The sequence below is a fragment of the Muntiacus reevesi genome, chromosome 5, assembly GCF_963930625.1.
Source record: "Muntiacus reevesi chromosome 5, mMunRee1.1, whole genome shotgun sequence".
Lineage (NCBI taxonomy): Eukaryota > Metazoa > Chordata > Mammalia > Artiodactyla > Cervidae > Muntiacus > Muntiacus reevesi.
Window position 1 is genome coordinate 45,495,477 of NC_089253.1, and position 23,013 is coordinate 45,518,489.

At 59.4% G+C, this 23,013-nt stretch overlaps 1 protein-coding gene across 8 annotated transcripts in view; it reads right to left on the reverse strand.

Annotated features, from left to right (window-relative positions):
* SHANK2 (SH3 and multiple ankyrin repeat domains 2) overlaps window positions 1-23,013 on the reverse strand; it is a 550,522-nt gene that overhangs the window by 278,927 nt on the left and 248,582 nt on the right. For all 8 annotated transcript variants that reach the window (XM_065937982.1, XM_065937978.1, XM_065937980.1 and 5 more), the window contains 3 exons: window positions 22,154-22,469; window positions 11,136-11,305; window positions 4,752-4,865 (listed from right to left, as the gene is read on the reverse strand). In XM_065937982.1, coding sequence (XP_065794054.1) covers window positions 4,752-4,865; window positions 11,136-11,305; window positions 22,154-22,469 — 600 coding nt within the window. The remainder of the gene's footprint in view (window positions 1-4,751; window positions 4,866-11,135; window positions 11,306-22,153; window positions 22,470-23,013) is intronic.

A 23,013-nucleotide genomic window follows, 5' to 3' on the forward strand; every position in this document is an offset into this window, starting at 1 on the left:
GTTTAGTGCACGTGGGTGAGATCTGTAGCAACATGCTCGCTTTACGAATGTACAAAACTGTTGTTGCTTAGTCGCTCAGTCATGTCCGACTCTTTGTGACCCCAGGGACTGTACCCACCAGGCTCCTCTGTCCGTGGGATTTCCCAGGCAAGAATACTGGAGCAGTTTGCCATTTCCTCCTCCAGGGGATCTTCCAGACCTGCATCTCCTGCATTGGCAGGCGGATTCTTTACCACTGAACCACCAGCGAAGACAGATATAAAAGTGGTCCTACACCAAAGAGAAAGCTTCTCAGGGCTCAAGCCAGCCAACTCTGTGCAGAAGGAGCTCGCTGCATGGAAACATTTAAAAAGTACCTTCTCCCGTCTCCTGGATTCTATGTATACGCAACATAATTTTCAACATTAAAAATCAGTTGCTATAAAAAGTGCTAATTGTGAAAGCAAAGAATGGAGAAATTGGACTTTATTTAAAATTTAAAATTTTAACTTGTTAACTTGTTAACAGACATGGAAAATAAAAAGGCTAAGTCACAGATTGGGAAAAGTCTTTGCAACAGATACCTGATCAAGGACTGATACACGGAATCGGTAGAGGACTCCTCTAAGCCGGTGATGGCAAGATAAAGAGCCCAGCTGAAAACAGACAGAACACCCGAGCGGATACTTGGCAAGAGAAGCTGTAAGTCAGGTAAGTAAGCGCATGTTGCTCAGTTATTAGGTCGCAGCCAACTCTGAGACCCCAGGGCCTGCAGCACACCAGCTCTTCTGTCCGCCACTGTCGCCCAGAGTTTGCTCAAATTCATGTCCATTGATTCGGTGACGCTATCTAACCATCTCATCCTCTGCCGCTCCCTTCTCCTTTTTGCCTTTAATCTTTCCCAGCATCAGGGTCTTTTCCAACAAGTCGGCTCTTTTCAACAGATGAAGCTATTGGAGCTTCAGCATCAGTCCTTCCAATGAATATTCAGGGTTGACGTCCTTTAGGATTGACTGGTTTGATTTCCTTGCAGTCCAAGGGACTCCCAAGAGTCTTCTTCAGCACCGCAATCTGAAAGCATCCGTTTTTTGTTGCTCAGCCTTCTTTATGGTCCAACTCACACATCCATACATAACTACTGGAAAAAGCATAGCTTTGACTATATGGACCTTTGCAGTGTTTAATAACATTAGCCATCAGAACAATGCAACTTATACCTATAGTAACATATTCTCCACACCCACCTGAATGGCTGAAATTAGACTGATGTTACCAAATGTTGCTGAGAAGTGGAGCCACTGGAATGCTCACATATGGCCGGCTGGAGTACAAGATGGCACAGTAGTTTGGACAACTGTTTGGCAGTCTCTTATAAAATTAAACACACTTGTATCTTGTGACCCTAGGTGCTTCCCCCCAAGACAAAGGAAAAGACATCTGGAGAAAGACTTGTACAAAATGTGCACAGCATCTTCAGTCATGAGCCCAGATTGAGAAGCAACCCAAACGCCCATTACCAAGAGTGTGCATAAACATCCTGGGGCATAAATACACAAGGGAACACTCACTGACAACAGCATTTCAGAGCCCCGACTTACACCCCTGCAATGGCACTCAGCGGCGTGAAACACGCCGCGCTCAGGAGTACGTGCTCTAAGTTCCAGCTCTGAAACAACCGCAGGCTACACTGACCTCTGGTGATAAGCTACAACTGAGCAGAACCCTGTGGCGACTTGCTGGAGACAGAACCCCCCCACCCCTCGTGTACCTTGCCTCTTGTTTGTAGAAAAGCTTTAGCTTCCCAGGCCTTCCCCAAGTTCCAAAGCGCAAATTTAATTCAGAGAAATACAAAACCAAAGGGAAACAGTCAAGCCAGACGGAATAATAATAGTTTTGCTGTAAAACAAAGTCAAGGACCTTCAGTTCCTCCTCAAGGGCTACAGATGATATTCTGAGCCACATTCTTGAGCTGTTGTGCAGACACTGAAACCCCCCACCAGGTGGAAGAAGTTAACTGCATGTTGCCTACAAGCACATAGACCCTGGAGTGAATGGAGCCATAAAGTTGATGGTTGAGATTCCAGAAACATCACGCTGTTAGCTCACCACCAACCAATCAGAGAACTGCACACAACCTGGCCACACCCCCACGATCCTCTCCCTCACATGTGGGGCTTTGAACTTGAGCTGCCCATTCTCCTTGCTTTGTGATGCTTTGCAATAGACGCTGCATTTTCCCTCACCACAACCCAGTGTCAGTAGGCTGACTGTACTGCATGTTGGGTGAGTGGACCCAAGTTTGGTTCGGTGAAAGAATCAGAAGCAGGGTTGCCTCTGGTTGGCAGGTAGGTGACAGGAAAGCAGCCAGAGAGACCGTTTGGGGGCGATGGACATGTTTTCTCGACTGCAGTTGGAGACACAGGTGTACACATTTTTCCAAACACACTGAACTCTACTAAAACGTGGGCGTTTTTACTGCATGTAAGTCACCACTTTTGTAAAAGATGGTGCTAAGTCGCAATCTCAGAAAGCCAAAGGCAAAGAGAACCCAACAGGAGCCACTCTGGACTCCCCCACCCTAAGTGAAGTGAAAAGTGAAAGTCACTCAGTCATGTCTGACTCTCTGCAACCCCACGGACGGTAGCCCACCAGGTTCCTCTGAGTTCTGAAAAGTGGAGAAAAGGAGGCAAAACAAGGGTCAGAGACAGACAGCCTAAGACCTGGCCCATAACTGGGGGGTCTGAGGACGGAGGGGGACCGCCAGTCAAAGCGTGCGGTGGCCTCCAGAACCTGGAAAAGGCAGATAAACGGACTGTCCCCAGGGGTCTCACAAAGCAACACAGCCCAGCCGACACCACCATGAAACCACCCTCCCCTCCAGCGCGCTCCTTCCTGACCTCCAGAACCACAGGATATCACACTTGTGTTTGAAGCCACCACGTTCGCGGAAAAAATGTCCAGCTCCTGAGATCCTTAACCATAGTGTGGGTCACACACTATCATGGTTATCCACATATAGCATGGATTGGAAGGACTGACGCTGAAGCTGAAGCTCCAGTACTTTGGCCACCTGATGCAAAGAGCTGACTCACTGGAAAAAACCTTGATGCTGGGGAAGATTGAGGGCAGGAGGAGAAGGGGGTGACAGAGGATGAGATGGCTGAATGGCATCACTGACTCTACGAACATGAATTTGAGCAGTGTCCAGGAGATAGTGAAGGACAGGGAGCCTGGCATGCCACTGTCCATGAGGTCACAAAGAGCTGGACACGACTGAGCCACTGAACAACAACCCTCCCTCCCTCCAGGAAGCTGGTATTTTCTGGAGGACGCAGGGAGCAGGAAGGCCCAAACGACCCTCACACGTGGTCGCTCTGGGCTCTTTCTGTGCAGGTGTGAAATTGCCAGCAATGCCAGGCACCAACATGCCTGAGTCTCCAGTGGAAGCGTGGGGGCAGGAACCCAGTGGCGCTGAAGCTGTTAACTGGGAGAGGGAGGGAGGGCTGGATTTCCTCCGGGTCAGGAGGGGAGAGGCGAGGTGTCCAGCAGCCTGGAAAGGCGAGTCAAGCTCACGGGCCGCGGCCTTGCCCCTCCCAGACCAGAGAGGCTGGGCAGCTGCTCATAGGAGGGCACAGGGGTGGGCCAGTGCGTGCTGGGCACTGTAAGGGTCAGGAAGTCCAGGCTGTACCAGGGGCTCAGGATATCATCACCAAACCCATGAAAACGCGCTCCCATTTGCCCGCTGACCACTGGTCCACCCAGCCCAGCACAACCGGTCTTTCCTTTCAGGGTGGAGTGAGTGACAGCTCTGACCTTAACACCCCCACAAGATGGCAAAGGTGACCATCCCCCTCTGGGTTTAACCTGAGCAGGACTGTAGGAAGCTTAGCACAGAGCGACACGCTCATAGAATCGCATTCTCAGAAAGGGAACCAGCTGGGCTCCCTCCATGTCAGCAACCGAGAGACACATCCCGCTTTTCCGGGCTCGCCTGTTCAGGACAGCTAATTTCCCGGTCAGACTGGCCCAGCGAGACCTGGACTGGAAACTCCGAACGGGCCACCAGACTGCCCACGGACACAGCAAAGCTACTGGCTGCAAAGCAAACGTGGCCAGTCCTGCCATGGGCGGCGTCCCAAGACTGGGATTCCAGCAGAAGTGGGCAGGGCACGCGTTGACCAGGCTCTTATAAGAAACCACTGCTCTGCCTGTCTCCAGCTCATCTGTTTTTTCTCGGCACCCTTTTATATAAGTGGAGCCCTCTGAGCATTTTAATCCACTCATTCTTTTGGCAACCACATTCAGGGCGGGTGTCAGAGCTGCACCTGGGAGTTTGGGGAGGGGCTGGAATGACTTGCTTCGGTGAACACCAACTCTTTCTAGCAGTTTTCATTGAGACATCAAACCTCTTGTCCTCAGGGAGGGCCTGGCAGAAGCCGGCGGGAAACGCAAAGCTGCCTGTTATGAAAGTTGGCGTGAGAGATCGATAGAATAGTTCCAAGCATTTAATCAACCCCCGAAGCCTTTCTCCAAAGGCTCGAACGCAGGGTCCCAAGTTTCCTGGCACTGAGCGCCGATTTAACGACACGCTTCCAGGCTGCTCCTCCCCCGCCGCGCCGCTTTCTGGTTCCAGCAAAGGCCGGCCGGGTGGCGTCCGCCGCTCGGAGGGTCAGAGATGCCCTCGCCTGGAGCACCTGCCGCGCACTCGACGTCACCAGTGACGCCGACCCCAGGCCCGGGAGAGGTGCACCACGAGGGCGGGGTCCGCTTACCTGCCTGGCTGTCCCGGGGCTTGCAGTGGACCTCCTCCACACACTCAGCGGGGAACCATCCGATGTGGCCGCGGGAGCTGCCTTCCCAGAAGCCGCCTTCGCCGATGCTCAGCACTGCACGCGGAAAGGGGCGGGGTTAGTGGGCGGGGCTTGGGCGGCTCTGGTCCATATGACGGCTGACCACGCCCCCTTCAGCGCGGGACCAGGGGCCTGGCAAAGCGTCCCTTGGAATGGGCAGTGCGGGGCCTCCGAGTCCCCTCTGCCTGTTAGTCCTGGACGCCAGGATGCAAGCGCTGGGCATCCCAGCGTCCCTGTATCTTGCAGCTCTGGCATGTGGCCACTGCGTCCTGTCCCTTGGGTCCCAGTTGAGACGGGAGCTTAGGAGCCTCCAAGTCCTCATCATCAGCTATTTCAAGGGTCAGAGCGGGGACACAGGCGACCCCGATGAAGAGAAGGAACCATGAGGTCCCGAGCTGGGGGCTGGGGAGCAAGAGTCCAGGCTCACAGGAAGTCCTAAGTTAGTGTGATGAAGCAGAATTCACAGCAGGAGATGGAGAAGCAGCGTGCCTGGTGGCTACAGGACACCACCTGGGCTTGAAGTGGGCTGGCTGACGCCCCACACGGGCAGTGCCGGGCCTTCGCTGGCTTATTAATGAAGGACCCACGGATTATGTTAGTGCTGCAAGCAGCAGGGGACAATATACAAGTCCTGAAGGACTGATGCTGAAGCTGAAACTCTAGCACTTTGACCACCTGATGTGAAGAACTGACTCAATGGAAAAGACCCTGATCGAAGGCAGGAAGAGAAGGGGATGACAGAGGATGAGATGGTTGGATGGCATCACCAACTCAATAGACATGAATCTGAGTAAGCTCTGGGAGTTGGTGATGGACAGGGAGGCCTGGCGTGCTGTAGTCCATGGGGTCGCAAAGAGTCGGACACGAGTGAGTGACTGAACTGACTGACAAGCAGCCGGGAACCCGTGAAGGGCGGGCGTCACTGTGCACAGCGAAAGCAAGGGACAAGGGCAGTGGGAGACACAGTTGTTCTGCCTGCAGGGCTGAGTGCGCTGGGTTCCCCCTCCCTGGGCTCAGCGCTGGGTGCGCAAGGGCCTCAGACTGGGATGAAGCGTATTTGTTTTTAAACTTGACCGATGCCAAGCGTCGGCGAGCAATGCAAATTCAAAGACAAGAGGGCCCAGGCACCACCTGGACAAATGTTTGGGTTGTCAGGGATAAGAGCTCGGTGGGGAGGGCCTTTGTCTCCTAGGCCGGTGATGCTGGGCTGGGGGCGCTCCCCGCCCCCCCCCCCCCCCCCACAATGCCCTGGCTCCCTCAGAGCACGGCTGTGCCGCCGGAGGTCAGTATAATCTCTGCATGTCTGAAGCTTCTGTAAATTACCTGGGAGCCCCAGGCACCACGGCTGCAGAGGAGGGACCATGACCACAGACCTCATCTTAAAATCCGAGACCAGATAAAGGACGCCTGGACCCCTGAGTTTTGAAGGTCAACGGCACAGAGAACATCAGCCTTAAAAGTCCTTGCCTGATAATTCGAAGAAATGGCCTGAACGAATGAGGCGGGCAAGCTCCCCGCCGACCAGGGTGATCATAATCCCTCGGACCACTGTCTCCAAATATCAACGCTGGTCTCACACTAGGTACAGCCCGGCTGACGCACACCACGGGGGCCCAGCTCGGACGCAAGAGGGTCATCTCACAGTGCTGCCCCGGATGGACAGCAGAGGACAGGAACCTGCCAGGGCACCCACCCACCTGCCTTCTTGGTAGTTGTGAGCAGGCTACTGTGCTGTCTTAGAGGGTCTGGGGGAGGAGGGGCCATCCAGGGAGACACCCGGGCAGCTCCCGGAACTCCTGCCTCGCTTTCTCCACTTGTCAGAGCAGGAGAATGCTCCTCAGCTCAGAGCGGCCCCAGGTGTGAAAAGGACATGCTAACCTCACAGCTAGGCCCTCGGGCCATCACTGCGCACCCCCTCCCCCCCCGCCTGCCTCCCACCCCCTCCAGGGACGACACACCCAGACCCACGTAGAATCCGTATCGAGAACACGCTTCTGGGCGTGACTGTTGGCACGAGATCACGGAGAGAATGACCGGTTGTGGACAGCTGACTGGAGAGCGGGGAGATGCATGGGAGGATGCGGTCCGCTCGGGGACCCTTCCCAGTGACCTCGGGGGGCAGAGGAGCCACAGTCTGTGGACGAGGGAGGGAGAAAGGGCCCCGGTTGGTCCTAGTCCTCTGGTTCAGCAACGGTAGCTGGGGGGTCCTCTCTATAGCGGCAGGAGGCAGGGAGGGGGCGTGTGGAGGGGCGGGGCTGGGTCCCCTCTGGACCAGGCTGTGTGCTAAGTGAGGGACTCACTTCTGTCCCTTGGTGAGTCTGGTAGCTGGCTCTGCTGGCTCATCTGGCCTCGCCGTGGGCCTGCACTCAGGGCGGTCCGTCCACCCACACCCCTGGGGAGGGGCTTAATGGCTCTGCAGGCCAGGCCCTCCGGTACAGCGAAGAGGGAGCTCACACATGAATTCTTGTTTTAAGTCACTGAAAAGTCAACACGTTACACCTGGGAAGTAACGATCTTCACTGTCCTTTACTGGTCAGCCAGCTCCCGGAGGCCGAAATGAATTGGCTGGAGAAGGTGCCAGGGGAGCCTCCACCCCAAAAGCTGACCCCAGGCCTGGCCTTGTCCCCCCAAGACATGCACCCTCCCTCGAAAACAGAAAAACAATAATAACCACTCACGCTGGATTAGGCTGGCAAATTTAACAGGCCCCCACTCCCACCCCACCCCACCCTGCCTGGTAACCGAGGAAGGACCTGACTGAGGGGAGGGGCTGGCCTCTGGGTTGAGAGAGCCCGAGCCCCAGGCCTGCCCGCATTCTGCACCCAGTCCCGGATAGGCATGGACATCTATACCACCCAGAACTTCAAGCCACCATCACCAGGAGGAGCAGCACAGTGCCCTGCGCCCAGGCACCCCTCAGCTCAGAGATGTTGGGGTGCACTTTCCCAGGGGCACGGGCTCAGTGTCCACTGGGAATATGAAGACCCCCCGTGTAGGGCTGAGCGGAAAAGATGTGAATAAGATGAGAGCTGCCCGGGGTCAGCAGGGCCCCAGGCCCACCCACCTGCCACCCGGACCCCGCAGCTGGACACGATGGACCCCGAGGAGTCTGCCTGTACTGCTCACACGACGGGGCCCGACGCCTGCGGCCCACGGCTGCTGGGAGGTCTGCATGGAAAACGCGAGCTGTCCCCAGCGGAGAGCCTGACGAACAGCAGGCACCGATGAGTCTCCACCTGCATCTCCTCCTCTGTTATCACCTCTGACACGTGGACGAGGACACATGGCCCCCAGACATGACGTGACTGGCCCCTGGGTCACTGGGAGGGCTCCCCAGTCCCTTCCCAGGCCAGCCTGCTGCAGGCCCCAACCCCGGTCCTGAGGGGACAGCGAGGTGGATGGATGGACCCATGGGGAGTAAAAGCCCAGGGCTGTGGGCTAGCTGGTTTCAGAGCTGGGCGGGGCCAGGAGACCCAGTGCTCTCTCTCTGGGGGCCCCGGCTGAGGGGGTGCATGCAGACAGCAGCCCATTCGGGCCCGTTTTACCTTCAGGCGAGCCATCAGAACCCCGCCCCCTGGGCAGATGACTGCAGATTCAGGGGTCACTCCTCTAGGAAGAGGTGCGGTTATTTTTAGCATCGCCGCCGCCCAAGGGTCAGCAGGCAACAGCTTGCTCAACACAGTGAGCCCGGGCGGCCTGCCCTTCCCGGCTTCCTGGGAGTGGTGGCTGCCCCTAGAGGTGGCTCTCCTGGCCGGGAAAAACTGCCTGCCTTCCGCCTGGGAGGAGGGCTGGGGGGGGGGTGGTCATGGCTGCAGCAGACGGACCCCCTGTGAGAGACCCGGGCATCTCCGGCTCCCGGCGCCCCGTGGCCACCAGCTCTCCCGGGAAGGGAGCTCCCGGGCACTTTCCACACCCGCCCCTCCCTCGGCCTGCAAGTTGGGGGCAGTGAGAGAGACGCACCCCCCACCGCTTCCCCGGGCAGTAGCAGCTTTCTGAACTAACGCCGCCGTCAGGAGGCTCTTGTCCAGGGATGGCCAAGTGCTCAGCAAGGGCCTTTTAGCTGCCTTCCATCTGCACTCCGCACGAAGCCATGGGTAGGCACCTCCTTGGGCGCCAGCCAACCAGTTGGCAAAGGCTGTGCCCTGTGGGCGGGTGGTGGGCTGGCCAGACGGGGGCTCTCGCGGGGTCAACTGAAAATTAGCCCACATGCAGGGGGGAAAAAGTCTACCCCACAATGGGCTCTGGTATTAAAATTCCACATTGCAAGTCATGTAGTTTAAATGCTTATACTTTAAAAGTTAGCAAACATGTTGTGCTAAACTATGTAAAGATAATCAGGGACTTCCAAGCTCAAAGGCCCCCCCAGATCCCACCTGAAGGCAGCCAGAAACCCCGTGTGTGTGCACGCAGTTGGGTATGACTCTTTGTGACCCCAGGGACTGCAGCCCACCAGGCTCCTCTGTCCAGGGGATTCTCCAGTAAGAATGCTGGAGTGGGCTGCCATTTCCTCCTCCAGGGGATCTTCCCGACGCAGGGATTGAACCCCTATCTCTTATGTCTCCTACACTGGCAGGCGGGTTCTTTACCGTAGAACGTGGATAGAAGTAGGCGGGCCTGGTGGGCAGCACGCTCGCTGAGGACAAAGGGGAGGGGAGCTGGACAAAGAAGCCCCTTCTGCACGGCTTGGAGGCTGGACTCAGGGTGGTGCCTGGGGCAGGGCTGTCGGGGGGCACGTGAGGAGAAACCTGCGTTCTGAGTCAGCTGCCGAACCAGAATGAGGAAGCCAGGAGAGCAGCCAGCTGGAAGCGAGTGGAGGTGTCCCCACCAGGGAGAGAGCCAGAGAGGGGCTGGCAAGCTCAGCACCCCCACGGCTCTGAACAGATGCAGAGCAGCTCAGCTCAAGTTGGGGACCTGAGCTGTCACCCAGGCAACCCTCCACAATGAGGGAAAGAGAAGGAACTGAAGCCATCGCCACCGCCTAACACCCTGATGTCCAGAACGCAACAGAAGACTACTGGACATGAAGACCGCAGAGGATGGGGCCCACGCTCCAGAGGAAAGAAAACCCGGCGAGCCCGCCCGGACCCTCAAGGAGAGACGACAGACGGGGATTTCAGAGGGGCGGCAACACCCGCCCTCGCTGGGTGGGTTAAACACCGCGTGCTTCCAAAGGAGTGAAAATCTCAACAGAGCAACAGGAAGGCTTAGCAAATAGAAAGAAACAATAAAAGAAAAAAATACACGTGGAAACCGCAGAGTTTAAACATGTTATTTCCGAAATTGAAAAATTCACAAGATGGACTTAACAGAGACGAGGACGTTTCGAAGGAAAGAGCAAGTGAACTTGAAAACAGACCCATAGCAATGACCCGAGGTTACAAAAAATGATGGGAATGAAATGAACAGAGCCCCTGGGACTTGTTGATGCCCCCAGATGGTCAAGTTTGCAGGCATCTGGACCAGCAGAAGGAGCTGAGAGGGAGAACGGGGCTCAGCTGTCCTCGGAAACATATAAATCCAGGTGATGTTGGCCAGATGGCTGCACTGTGCGGAGGAGGAAGCAGGTCACCGCCTGGTCAAGGCCAGATGGGTTGAACTTGACCGGCTGAGCCTGCAAGGGGCACACGCTGCTGCCTGCCACGTGTCTTCTGGAAGCCTGTCCTCCAGCATCGGGGTGGGGTGGGGTGCGCCCTTTCCTGCTCCCCTGGTCAGCTCAGCCGCCCCCACGTGGACACCTGCACCTCCAACCTGTGGCCTCCAGGACAGCAAATTCTCCCTAAGGGCCTCACATACCTCCTCTCCCTGGGAAACCATCGCTGGCTCCCCAGGACCCTGGGAACAGAGTCTGACTCTTGGCACACATGAGGCTTTTCACCTCCATTTCCCAGGATGCTCTGGGCATCCTTACGTCTCACCTTGGAATGCCGCAGGCCCCCAGGCTGAACCAGTCTCCTGATGCCCCTCCCGGAGCCCCAAGACGTGTCTGAATCCGTGCTATGCTCGGCCCAATCCCCACACCACCCACCCCTGAGGCCCTGCGAGTGGAAAGGAGCTGCCCGTTGACGCCTCGCCCGGCCCTCCCCTGCCGTCTCTGCAGTGGACTCCCATCAGACGGGCACGAGCCGACCCTCCCGATGGACATCAGAGTCGCCGAGGCCGCACCGCAAGGCCCAGTCAAATCCCCTTTCTGCCCTCTCAGGACTCTCTGTCTCCACAGGGGGCCCCACAGAAGCAATGCCCTGGGTGTCATCTGAGGCCAAGGCACCCCGGCCTGACCCCCGCCCCGGAAGCAGAGTGGACACTGACCTTTGACCCTGTCGCCACGGTGCAGGGGGATCTCGCCATCGACCTGGGGTTGGTATGGCTTGACGACGACGAAGAGCCTCCCGGGCACCGCACTGTACAGCTTCCGTCTGGGCCCCGGGTACTCGAAGGCGGAGAGCGTGTCCTTGTTGGCTCCCGGCGGGAAAGCTGGGCTGCGGCATGGAAGGGGGGACAGAGAGAGAGGGGGTCACGGCCTGAGGCGCGGCAGGGACGCTGCAGACCCGCGGCCCGTCCGTTCAGGACAAGCGTCCAGCCCCGAGCAGTCACAGCGGAGCTCCGGGTTCTAGACGGGGCTGGAGACGTGAAGATGCATTTGTGGTTAAAAGACGCAGGTAATTCCAGCAATCCCACCTCTGGGAAGGCGCGCAAGGAGTGAAAGCAGGGTCTCAGGCAGACGTCTGCACACCGCGTGCACGGCAGCGTGACTCTCAAAAGATGACCCAAGTGTCCACTGGTGGGCGAACCGAGGCCCAAAATGTGGTCCATCCATACGGTGGAATGTTGCTCAGACTTTAAAAAAGGGAGATTCTGTCACAGGCGACACCATGAATGGAACCTGAGGACGTTCCGCCGCTTAAGGGAAGCCGGTCGCAGAAGGACAGGTAACGCCTGGCTCCACCAGGACAGGCAACCCGAGCAGTCAGATCCATGAGCAGGACAGGCGCGGGGGCAGGGCTGGAAGCCAGCCTTTAATGGGGACGGGGTTTCGGCTTCGGAACAAGTTCTAGAACAGATGAGAGGACGGGTGCACGACAACGTGATTATACTTGACGCCACTGAACTGCACACCTAGAGATGCTTCCAGTGGTAAATGTTATGTGCATTTTTCCACATAGAGACTCCAGCGGAGCGGCAACTGAGGCTGCCCTGGGTGTCTGCCGTCTGACCCGTCTCACTCTAAGTGCCAACCACGCTGGGCGAGGCATCACCCAGAACCCGCTGGCACAAGATTTCACCATCGCGGGGCAGGTGGCCCCGCCCGACTGCTCTGGAGACATTTCACAAGTGGGACTTGAATGCGTTCCTGTTTTATGTGAGTATTTTACAAAGAGCGTGTGTTTCCAGAGTAACTTCCGGGCCTGACGCTGAGAGTGGATGCCTAACTTAACGGCACAGTGGTGGAATGAGAGTGAGTGAGTGAGGGAGGGAGAAGCTCAAGCTCCAGAGAAATGTGCAAAGTGGTTTCCGTAACGACAGCCCCGTCTTTGTGACGGTGACGGGTGACCAGGGCTGACTCCTGGGAGGGGAGGAGAGCGCGCACTCATCAGCGGTGACCTTGAGGAGTCACACTGAGCTCTCCTCCGGGGGGAGGGCGGTCTTCAGAAGAGCCACACGCACGTGGATGAATCTGGGCAGGGATTTATGGACGATGCTCCAAAGCTTCCTGGAAAAGCATTCATGTCCGGCTGGCGTCCTCCCAAGAGGGCACCCCGCCTGTGATGGGGAGGGGGAGGATTAATAACCCTGGGGGCAGAGTCCCACATCGGGGAGCCACATCTGAGTCTCAGGAGCGGCCCACCCGCGTCACAAATTCATCACCATGAAGGGTGGGGCCCCCGACCATGCTCCTCCATTCAGACGACACACGCCATGGCCTGGGAGCCCCCAGACGGAACCTTGAGCTTTCCGCAAGGTGTGAAACAGGCTTGCAGGGAAGCTTCTAGAATACGATGTGACCACTCACTTTGGAGATTTAATGTGAACCCCCCGATTCCTTTTGGGCTTTGCTTTATCCACGTCAGCATTCCTAATAAATAACATATGTTGCTTTTCGCTTGCAAGAATTCACGGAAGCGTGACGGTGGTGTATTTCATTGCGCTTCTTATGTGTTCACTCAAGGTCATGACTTTGAGAGCTAGGCATGGGGGGAGCCCATGTCTACACATGTGACGTGCTCGCTTGACACCATAATTTATGCTTATCAGAGGAGGGGGACTGACCGCCAGCTCTGCCAGCCTGACCCCAAAGCCCAGAGCCCTCCCTAAACCACAGGAGCAGAGGGCAGGCGCGTGACCTTGGCCGGGTGCTCACCCAGACTCAGGGCAGAGTAGTGACAAGCCGCAGCCCTGTGTCCGCATGCCCTCTGTCCCCAGGGATGCCCCTTCCTCTGCCTGCCCCCCCACGCCAGGCTTCTCTGACCAAGACGGAGGTCACAGCATCCTGGAAAGAGATGCCCGTGAACTTTGCACCAGGCAGCTCCAGGCGGCTTCCTCCTCCCCCTCCACCAGGTACAGATCGACGCACAGATGCAAAGATCCACCCAGAGGGTCGGAGGCTCCCTCCTCATGGATGTCACTGACCCCAAACACCCCGGAGCCCAGAGCAGCGAGGCCCGCAAGGGCCAGGTTGTGTGACCGCCTCTGGTCCAGAGGTGACAGCTGGCAGGACAGCTGACTCACTGAGAGGAAGGACAAGCTAGGCCCCCTGCCTGCGGTGGGAAAGAACCCGGGAAAAGCCAGAACACTCAGACTTCCCTCCGGAGAGGATAGCCTGCCTGCCTGCCTGTTGGGATGCGGATCCATCCATTCAACCTGCCTCAACTCAGCCTGACTTGGGGCTGGGACGGAAGGCGGGAGACCGCGCCTTCGCTATGAGGGGCTGAGCAGCACCAGGCTCTCCTCTCCTGCTCCCGTGTAGGGGGAAGGTAACCAAGTCCTGGGAACCAAGGGGACTCAATTCCTCAGGAAGTGTCTCCTGGAGCCGCTTCACCTAGATCCAAGGGTTTGGAAGAGGCTTGGGGTTAGCAGAGGGTGGGGGCTCTAGGAGGACACTCCACACCAAGCTCAGAACCCTCCTCGCCCCGGCCTCCAAAAGTAGTACTTGGATCTCCCCTGATGCACCTGCCACGGGCGCTGAGTGATGGCCGAGTAGGGTCTGCTGCGTGGGGCTCCTGGGAGGATCCGAGGGAACACAGATAGAGCCCGCCACCCAAGCCCCCACCAGCTCTGTCACTGCAGCTTCAATAGCAGTTATCATATCACCCTTGCATCTGACTGTCCATCCATCCATCCATTCACCCACCCCATCCATCAGGCATCCACCCATCCATCTATCATCCATAAGCTCACCTATCCATCCATCCACCCATCCCATTCATCACGCATCCAACCATCCATCCATCCATCCATCCATCCATCCATCCATCTATCCATCCACCCACCCCATCCCATCCCATTCATCACGCATCCAACCATCCATCCATCCATCCATCCATCCATCCATCCATCCACCCACCCCATCCATCACGCATCCAACCATCCCTCTATCCATCCATCCATCCATCCATCAAACTACCCCATCCATCATGCATCCAGCCATCCCTCCATCCACCCATCATCCATCAACTCACCCATCCATCCACCCATTCCATCCATCATATATCCAAGTATCCATCTATCCATCCATCATACATCCAATCATCCATCTATCCATTCATCCATCCATCCATTCACCCACCCCATCCATCAGGCATCCACCCATCCACCCATCCATCTATCATCCATAAGCTCACCTATCCATCCATCCACCCATCCCATTCATCACGCATCCATCCATCCATCCATCCATCCATCTATCCATCCACCCACCCCATCCATCACGCATCCAACCATCCCTCTATCCATCCATCCATCCATCCATCAAACCACCCCATCCATCACGCATCCAACCATCCATCATGCATCCAACCATCCATCCATCCATCCTTCCATCCATCCACTCACCTCATCCATCATGCATCCAGCCATCCCTCTATCCATCCACCCATCATCCATCAACTCACCCATCCATCCACCCATTCCATCCATCATATATCCAAGTATCCATCTATCCATCCATCATACATCCAATCATCCATCTATCCATTCATCCATCCATCAACCCACCCCATCCACCATGCATCCAACCATCCATCAGGCATCCAATCATCCATGCATCTATCCATCCATCCAACTATCCACCCATCCATCCGGCTATCCATTTCATCATCCATCAACTCACCCATCCACCAACCATGAATCCAACCATTCATCCATCCACTCAGTTACCATCCTCTATCCTTCTTACCACTTACACAAACACCACCTATCTACTCTTCCCTCCAAATTTCTAAAGAACCCTGCCAGAGCCGAGCTGATCACTTGCCATCAGATGCTGAACAAGTCAGTTAACCTCTGGAAGTCTCAGTTTCCCCATCTAGTAAGACAGGATGATCTGGTGAACCCGAGAGTGAGTCAGCAGGAACCGCTCTGCACAGGTGTCGTGTGAACACCCGTGCCATTACCACTCTGCCTCAGCTGAAAAGTGGGTGATAAGATGCATGTGTCAGCCAGCTGGTTTCAGCCGGCTCCAGAGTACGTGTCACTGGGCAGAAAAGTCAGAGCAAACACGGCTCTAGCCTGGGAGCATCAGTCCAAGCCCGGGAAACCTTTGCTTAAGAACAGGAAGAAACTGGTCCTTGAAGATCAGTGTGCACCCATGGTTCTAGGTACCAGCAGTGATGTGTGGTCCCACACAGATGCTGAAGCATCTTCCCACTCCAGGCTAATCTGAGCCTTGTAAAGCCCCATTTCACAGGTGAAAAACCAGAGGCTCCATAAATAATGGCTTAGGCACAGAGATATAGACTTGACCTCACATCCTGGCTCGCTGACACAGCCCAGGGCTGCCTGCAGGCTCCCCGCTCTGGGCTGGGATCTACCAGAAATCAGAGTGTCTCCCAGGTTCCAGGCTCACACCGGATGGGGGGACGAGAGGGTGCTGGAGGTTAGCAGCGGGAGGCTCTGGCAGCGGGTGGCTTCCAGCACAAAGTCCTGTCCGCTGACAGTGTGTCTGAAGCATAAAAGTTCAGACCCCACGTCGCCCCTCGTACCGTCAGCATCGCCTCCCTCTCCTTCTTCAGGCCGGGGAGAAGCGCTGAAGCCCTCGGCCCGCACGTGGCCCCAGGCACCTTGGCCCCTGCTGGGCTCTGGGTCAGCCCTGGGGCCCATACCCCGCACTCCATGGCCTCCCCACGCGGTCCTGAGGAGTGCTGCGGGAATGGACAATGACTGGATGCCCCAGCCTGCTGGCCAGAGCACCGCGACCTGGGGCACGCGTGTACATCGGAGGCTTTCACGGACTCCAGAGAGGTGGGAACCGCTGTGATGTCAGAGGTGTGCCCACCTTGGGGCCCGCTGCCTGACACCCCCAGGGGCCCCCGGCCACCAGCACTGGGGTGCTGCCTGCTTGCACCCCCAAGGCCACCCCGGTTCCAGGCAGCAGGGGGCAGGCATCTAGAGACCCCGTGGGATGAAATCGGTCTGGAAGGTGCCTCTTCCCTTAAAGCTTCCTCTGGTCTGCTCCGGTCACCCGGGATGCCCTGCCTCTCCCCGATGCCTGGTTGGCCCCTCTCTCCACCCTGGGGGGCGGCCCCCTCACCCAGGAGGGATGACCTGCACAAGCTCTGACTCCCGGGGACTCTGTTGGGGGCTCCCTGTCCTCGACGACAGCTCTGGGGCATCCACCGCTATACCGGAGGCCAGTCTTCCTGTGCGTTCGTGCCCCCAGCTGAGAGCAAACCCCGAGTGTCAGCCGTGCGGGGGAGACCGAGTGACAAGTGAGGGCAGACCGTGGGCGCCCGGACCCAATTCCCCAGCAGGCGGGAGGCACCCGCTCCTCCGGGGCGATGCTTCCCCTGGGGCCAGGGGCCCAGCGCATCATGGACCCCCTACTCCTGATGTGCGGGTGATGCGCCCCTAGCTGTCTGGGTCAGGCGGCACGACGAGGGGTCAGGGGACAACCTGGCTCACCCCTGCCTGGGTCCCCACCCTCTTTCTGAGTCCACCTGACCGAGGGAGGGAGCACCCCGTGGTTCTCACCGAGGAAGCCAGGCCCCCGCGCCCTGGGGGCGCATAGCTCTGCCCTTCCGGTCCCCGTGTCCCCAGGAGCGGGGCGAGGCCGCCTGCAGATGAACAGAGATGCGCTCCAGAAGGACTCCAGTGCGCCCCTTCACCCCTCAACCTGCGCAGTGGGGGAACAGCCCCTGGAAGGGATGTGCAGGGCAGGGCAGGGGCCTGCCACCCCGGAATCTCCGGGAAGCCCTGCTCGGCCCACACAGTCCGATTCAGGGAAGGAAACAGTAGGGTGAGAAGCGGACTTGGCCGAGCCACTGCCGGGGTCTGTCTGGCGGCGGGAGCCTTGCCGACTCTGCCCACCTGTGCAGCCAGTGGGTGCCGCTGTCTCCCTGTGGGTGGGAGACCCGGCCAGCGAGCCTACCCGCCTGCACGCAGCAGGTTTCCTCTCTGCTGAGCCGAGCCCACCTGGGAACGGCTCCTTTGACCGGAGAGTGGCCTGCACGCTCCCTGGGGCTGGTGAGGCTAGGGCGGCCCTCAGGACCAGAGCCCGGGCTTTGCAATAATGCATCAAGAGCTGCTCCGAGAACAGGACAGCTGGGAGGGGTCCTACTCCTCTCCACGCCCGGGGGTGGGTGATGATGGAGCCACCGGCAAAGCTGGTTCCCAGGGACCTGGACCGGCCATGCCAGCGGGCGCCACTAGAGGGCGCCTCGGGCAGGTGCGCGCAGAGCCTCCAAGTGAGGCAGGACGCCGGCCGGGGCATCAGGGACATGGGCTTCCATCCGCTCTGGACAGCTCCTCCCTCTTCTGCTTGGCACCAGGGTCCGCTTGGCTCTCGAGGGCGGTTCCCGGGGGAGGCTGACCCAGCCCGGGAGGCTCAGCCAGAGCCCCAGGGGGCCAGGGATGGGTGAGGGGGGCTGGGACGGCAGGGGAGGCCATCTGCACCTGAGGCTGGGCCTGAAGCTGGTTCTGGCCACACAGTGGCCCCTGTCACACGCCTGGCCGAGGCTTCCGGGGCCTCAAGTGGGCAACCGGGGCTGTGCCTGCGGGGGTGCTGAGTGGCCAGCCTTCCCGAGGGCAGCAAGAGAGCAAGGAGAGAGTGTGGAGGGGGGCAGCCAGAGGGGACCCCCAGGTGCTCAGGACTCGACTGATCTGCCGCGCTCCGCCTCCTCTTAGCCCAAGCCGCGGCCGTCACCAGGACGACCTTCCGGAGCCCGCCCCACAGCGGCTGGGGGTCTTTCAAGGTGTCCGTGGCGATGAGGACACGAAGTAGTCCATGCTCCTGGATAACTTAGTGAGAGCCACGGCCTGATACGTGGCAGCTGCTACACTCAGCTTCAGCCTCGCCACGAGCCCATTAGACCCCTGGACACACGAGAAGACGAAGGCACGGGACGGCCAAGCGACTAGCCTGAAGTCACACGGCAGGAAGGAGACAGCTGGACACGACCAGCACTCTGGCGGCTACCCACTGAGGCAGGACCTCGGGACAGAGGGGTCTGTGGGGGCCCGGGGCTCTCCCCGCCACGACCGGCGACTGCCCCCAGCCCACCTCCAGGTTCTGCGAGAGCCAGAAAGCGCTCTGGGGCTGCCTGGGCCACCCCGAGGCTGAGAGCCGAGTCCTCCATCCAGAGGCCCCGTCTGTCCCGGGAAAGCGCTGGGTCCTGAGTTGCCACCCCTCGAGCCCCCGGGGGCTGCACCGCAATGCCCGCACAGAGGCCCTCCATCACTGGGCGGCGTGTGTGGCCACTTTCACATCTGAGCACGGGTGTGGAAGCAGACAGCTTGCACACAGCCTAAATGCCACCGTCATCCTGGTGGCCCCAGGAGCCAGGCACCTGGCAGGTTCCCCCTGGCACAGGGGGGTCCTGGGGGCAGAAGCCCCGCAGGCTCCTGTCAGGATGCAGCGGCTGTCACGGATGAGTGAGTGGTCCTGAGCAGATGGACAGGGGCCAGGCAGGCGCTGACGGGCCGGGGAGGGAAGGACGGGAATCGGCGGGGAGGGCGGGGCGGGCCGGGCCGGGACCACAGCCCTCCCGACGGGGACGGGCAGCCGGTGGCGTCAGCACTGAAAGCCCTGCATGCCTGCAGTCTCTCCCCACCGGGGCGGCCACAGCCGGGCGACAGGAACCGCCGGGCCAGGCGCCCCGCCCCCAGGTGGGCACAGAGCTGCGCGCGGCTGCAGCCACTGTGGACCGCGGGCTTGTTACACGCGAGGACTGCCACGCAGTCACGTGTTCCGTCCCGGGAGCAGACAGGGAGCCGCTGTGTCCGGTCCTCATTTCACAGTCGCCGAAGAGGGCGCACCACGTGTAAGTACGTGGCCCCGGAGGAGTCCACAGCGAACACTCAGGAAGCCCCGCAGCGGGCACTCAGGACAGGCTGGGGCTGTGGCCATCACACACGCGTGTGCACACAGGCACACACACAGACACGCATGCACACCCAGACACAAACGCACACACGGTCCATGCAAACGTGCGTACCATCACAGCCAACACACAGAGGCACGCACGAGGCACACCCAGAGACGTAAGTGCATCACACGCACACCATCACACACACACATGCACATGCTTGGACACAAAAAGTACCGGAAAATGCACACACACAAACACACGTGCATCTAAATAAAAACACAGGCACCCAAGCGCACACGCACACAGTGACAGACACACACAGACACACCAGCACACACACACACACACACACGCCCCACACGCGGACCTCAGGGACAGCCCAGCACGCGATGCTGGCCTCTCTCCACAGCAGTGTTTTCTTTGCAGCTTTTCCAAGTCCCCGGCCACCCTGCCTTCAGGATCTTATTAGATTTCGTCCTGGAGGAAGGGGACCCACTCTCTTTAAAATTACAGCCATAATTCCAGCTAACCGTGTGAAGTGGAATTTGAGGCCTCAGGGGAACCCTTTAATTCAGCTTTAAGCGGCTCCCGGAAGCTGGCGCTTCTCCCTGGGGTGACTCAGAGGGAGAATCTAGACCAGAGCCAGGGGGGCTCCCGGGTCTGAGGATGAGACGGCAGGGGGAGGTGTGCATGGGTCCCAGCGCCAAGGTGTGCCTGGGGGGTGCTGGCATCCAGGGGGCAGGCTGGGACCCCGCCGAGGGGCCAGGAAACTGGGGTCCCCACGGGCAGGCGCTCCCCGCGCCCGCACAGCCGCAGCCTGGACACTGGCCTGCTGTGACTCCCCCAGGACCGCCTGGATCACGGACCCCTCCCCCCAGGCTCCTGGTCCCCTCCCCCACATCACTGATCGGAGCTGGGGGTGTGGCACCAGGAAGGACCCTGGCTGGCTAGAGGCACCGCAGGCAGGCTAGGCGAGCCTAGCTCAACGGTGTGTGACGGGATGGGGAACCGGTCACTGGGCAGACGGCTGGACCAAAGCGGGCACTTGCCCCTCGCCAGCCACGGAGCCAGGCCAAACACACAGTGCGTCGGCTCTCCCGGGACCACCGAGGGTGAGGGCAGCGCTCAAGAAGGACAAAGTCTCACGACCTGCGCCGGCTCCGGGACCCGGGCTCAGTGCTCTAACCTGGGAAATGGGGACGCGGGGTCTTCCCTGGAGAACGAGTGGGGTGAGCCGAGGCTCGTGGAGCAGCGGGTGTCCATGCGACACTGTGGCGGGGGGCGAGGGTGAGAGGTCAGAGACAGCGCTGCTCCGACTAGCACTGAGGCCCTGGCCAGGAGTCCGCCCCAGGAGGTCTCAGCCTGGACAGACAAACGCCGGGGGCCACGCGAGGAGGGGGCGGGTGTGCCTGCGAGCTGGAGCTCTGGGCGGGACTGCAGCGCCCCGGCTGGCGTGGGAGGTGCAGCAGGGGAGAGCCCAGAGCCCCAGCGAGATGCCTGGGGGGCGGTTCACTCTGGGTCTGGCCTTTGCTGGCCTTATCTCCCCGTCTAGAGAGGGGACAGGAATGGGGTTGCAGCCCCTGACTGCTTCAGAGTCTGCTGAGACGCCCCCTCCCCGTCCTCACCCCTGCCTCGTGGGCAGACACAGCAGGACCAGGCAGGGCTGTCACTCGGCTCTGCCATGGCGCCTCGGCCACGAATGCGGGCGCTCACTCAGACTCAGGACCATGCATGCTGAAGCCTGGTCCGGGGAGAAACCCAAGTGTCCAGCGACAGAGCGACGATAAAGAGGGTGCGGTACGCACCACACGCAACGACACGCGACTTGGTCATAAAAGAGAACGAAGCAACGCCATCTGCAGCAACCCGTTTTTTTTTAAATTGCTCAGTCGTGTCTGACTCTTTATGATCCCATGGACTATACAGTCCATGGAGTTGTCCAGGCCAGAATACTGGAGTGGGTAGCCTTTCCCTTCTCCAGGGGATCTTCCCGACCCAGGAATCCTGCATCGCAGCAGCCTGGATGGACCTAGAGATGATCACAGCGAGTAGAGTCGGTCAGACAGGCAGACGTCGTACGCTATCACCTACACGTGGAACCTGAAATACGGCACGAGTGAACCTGCCTGTGAAACAGACTCACAGACACAGAATGGACCTGTGGTTGCCAGGGGCAGGGCAGGGGTGGAGGGGGAACCTGGGGCTCGTGCAGTGAACTTGCAGACAGAACGGACGAACAGTGAGGCCCTCCAGCGTAGCAGCGCAGGGACCTACACCCAACCTCCTGGGATGAACGTTAGTGGACAAGAACATGCAGAAAGAATGTCTGTAACTGAGTCGCTCTTCGGTACGGCCGACACGAACACGACGCTGTAAATCAACTCTATTCCAAACAAAAACCCCCCACACGGCCCTTGGAGGAGCTCGCGGCCCAGAGCAGGCCGGTGCCCTTAGCGCCTTTTCCATCCACACTTCACTTTTAAGACCCCGAAGCCGACGCAAGGAAAGAAAAGGAAACAGCCCCGGGCACCCGCCGCAGCCCAAGCTGCCCCAGGAGCCCAGGGGGCACCCTCCCTGCCCGGCGCAGTCACTGCTCTCAGGGGGCAGCCTGAGCCGGGGCAGAGCAGGGCTCTGACTTTCACGCATTCTCAGTGTCCGCGTTGGAATCAAGCAGGCGTCCCACTCAACCTCTGGCGGTGCCCCAAGGTCCAGAATCCAGGGCCCTGAGCACAGAGGCGTCCCTCTCCCCGGACCCCCTGGACCCGCTCCCCTCAGGTGCCCCCCACCGCCCGGGTCGCTCCTTACCCGACGTGCCAGGGCTGCCGGGGCCTCTTGGCATCCTCGCCGGCTCCGCCCAGCCTGTTGAGCGAGGGGGACCTGCTGCGGGGCCCGGGGGTGTAGCTCCCGAGGGTCTTGGCGGCCCCGTCGGCCTTGCTGGGCGTCTGCTGCAGCAGCTGGGGCGAGAGGCTGAGGTGGGAGGCGGCCGCGCAGACAGCCCAGTCGGGCGCGCCGGCGTTGAGGTTGTTGTCGCTGTTGGATCGCAGCAGGAGCCGGGGGGCGGCCAGCGTGCTGGGGGGCCGCCGCCTGCGGTTGGAGTACGCCGGGGCCTCTCGGAAGGGCACTGGGTCAGAGAAAGCGGGAGACGCGGGTGAGCGCGTGTGGCACCGTCATCCCGGAGGGGTGCCCGTCCCCCTTCCCCCCAGATGCCCAGGACACGGATGCTGCGAGCTCTGTGCTGAGCCCCCGAGGGCCCCCGCTGGTGCAGAGCTCGCCCCAACACAGAAGCAGACACGGGTGGACATGGGGCGCGCCCCCCTTGCACGGAGGCTCAAGCCAGCGCTTGAGATGGAAGGGGCTCGGGTCCCACTTCCATCCACGTGGCACCCACGCCTCCAGCAGCCCAGAGGCCGTGGACAGACTGGCTGCCCCGGCTCACAGCAAGGACGGGCGGACACGAAGGCAGCCATGGAGTTCCTCCCCCGCCTCGCCGCGACCTGCGCTGGGGGTTGGATCGTGTCCCCCCCGGATCCCTATGTTGGAGGCCTGACCCCGAGCATCTCAGAATGTGGCCGTCTTTGGAGACGGGGTCTTTCAAGAGGTGATTAAGGTAAAATGGGGTCACTGGGGGGCCCTAATCCCACAGGACTGGGGTCCTTGTAAGAAGA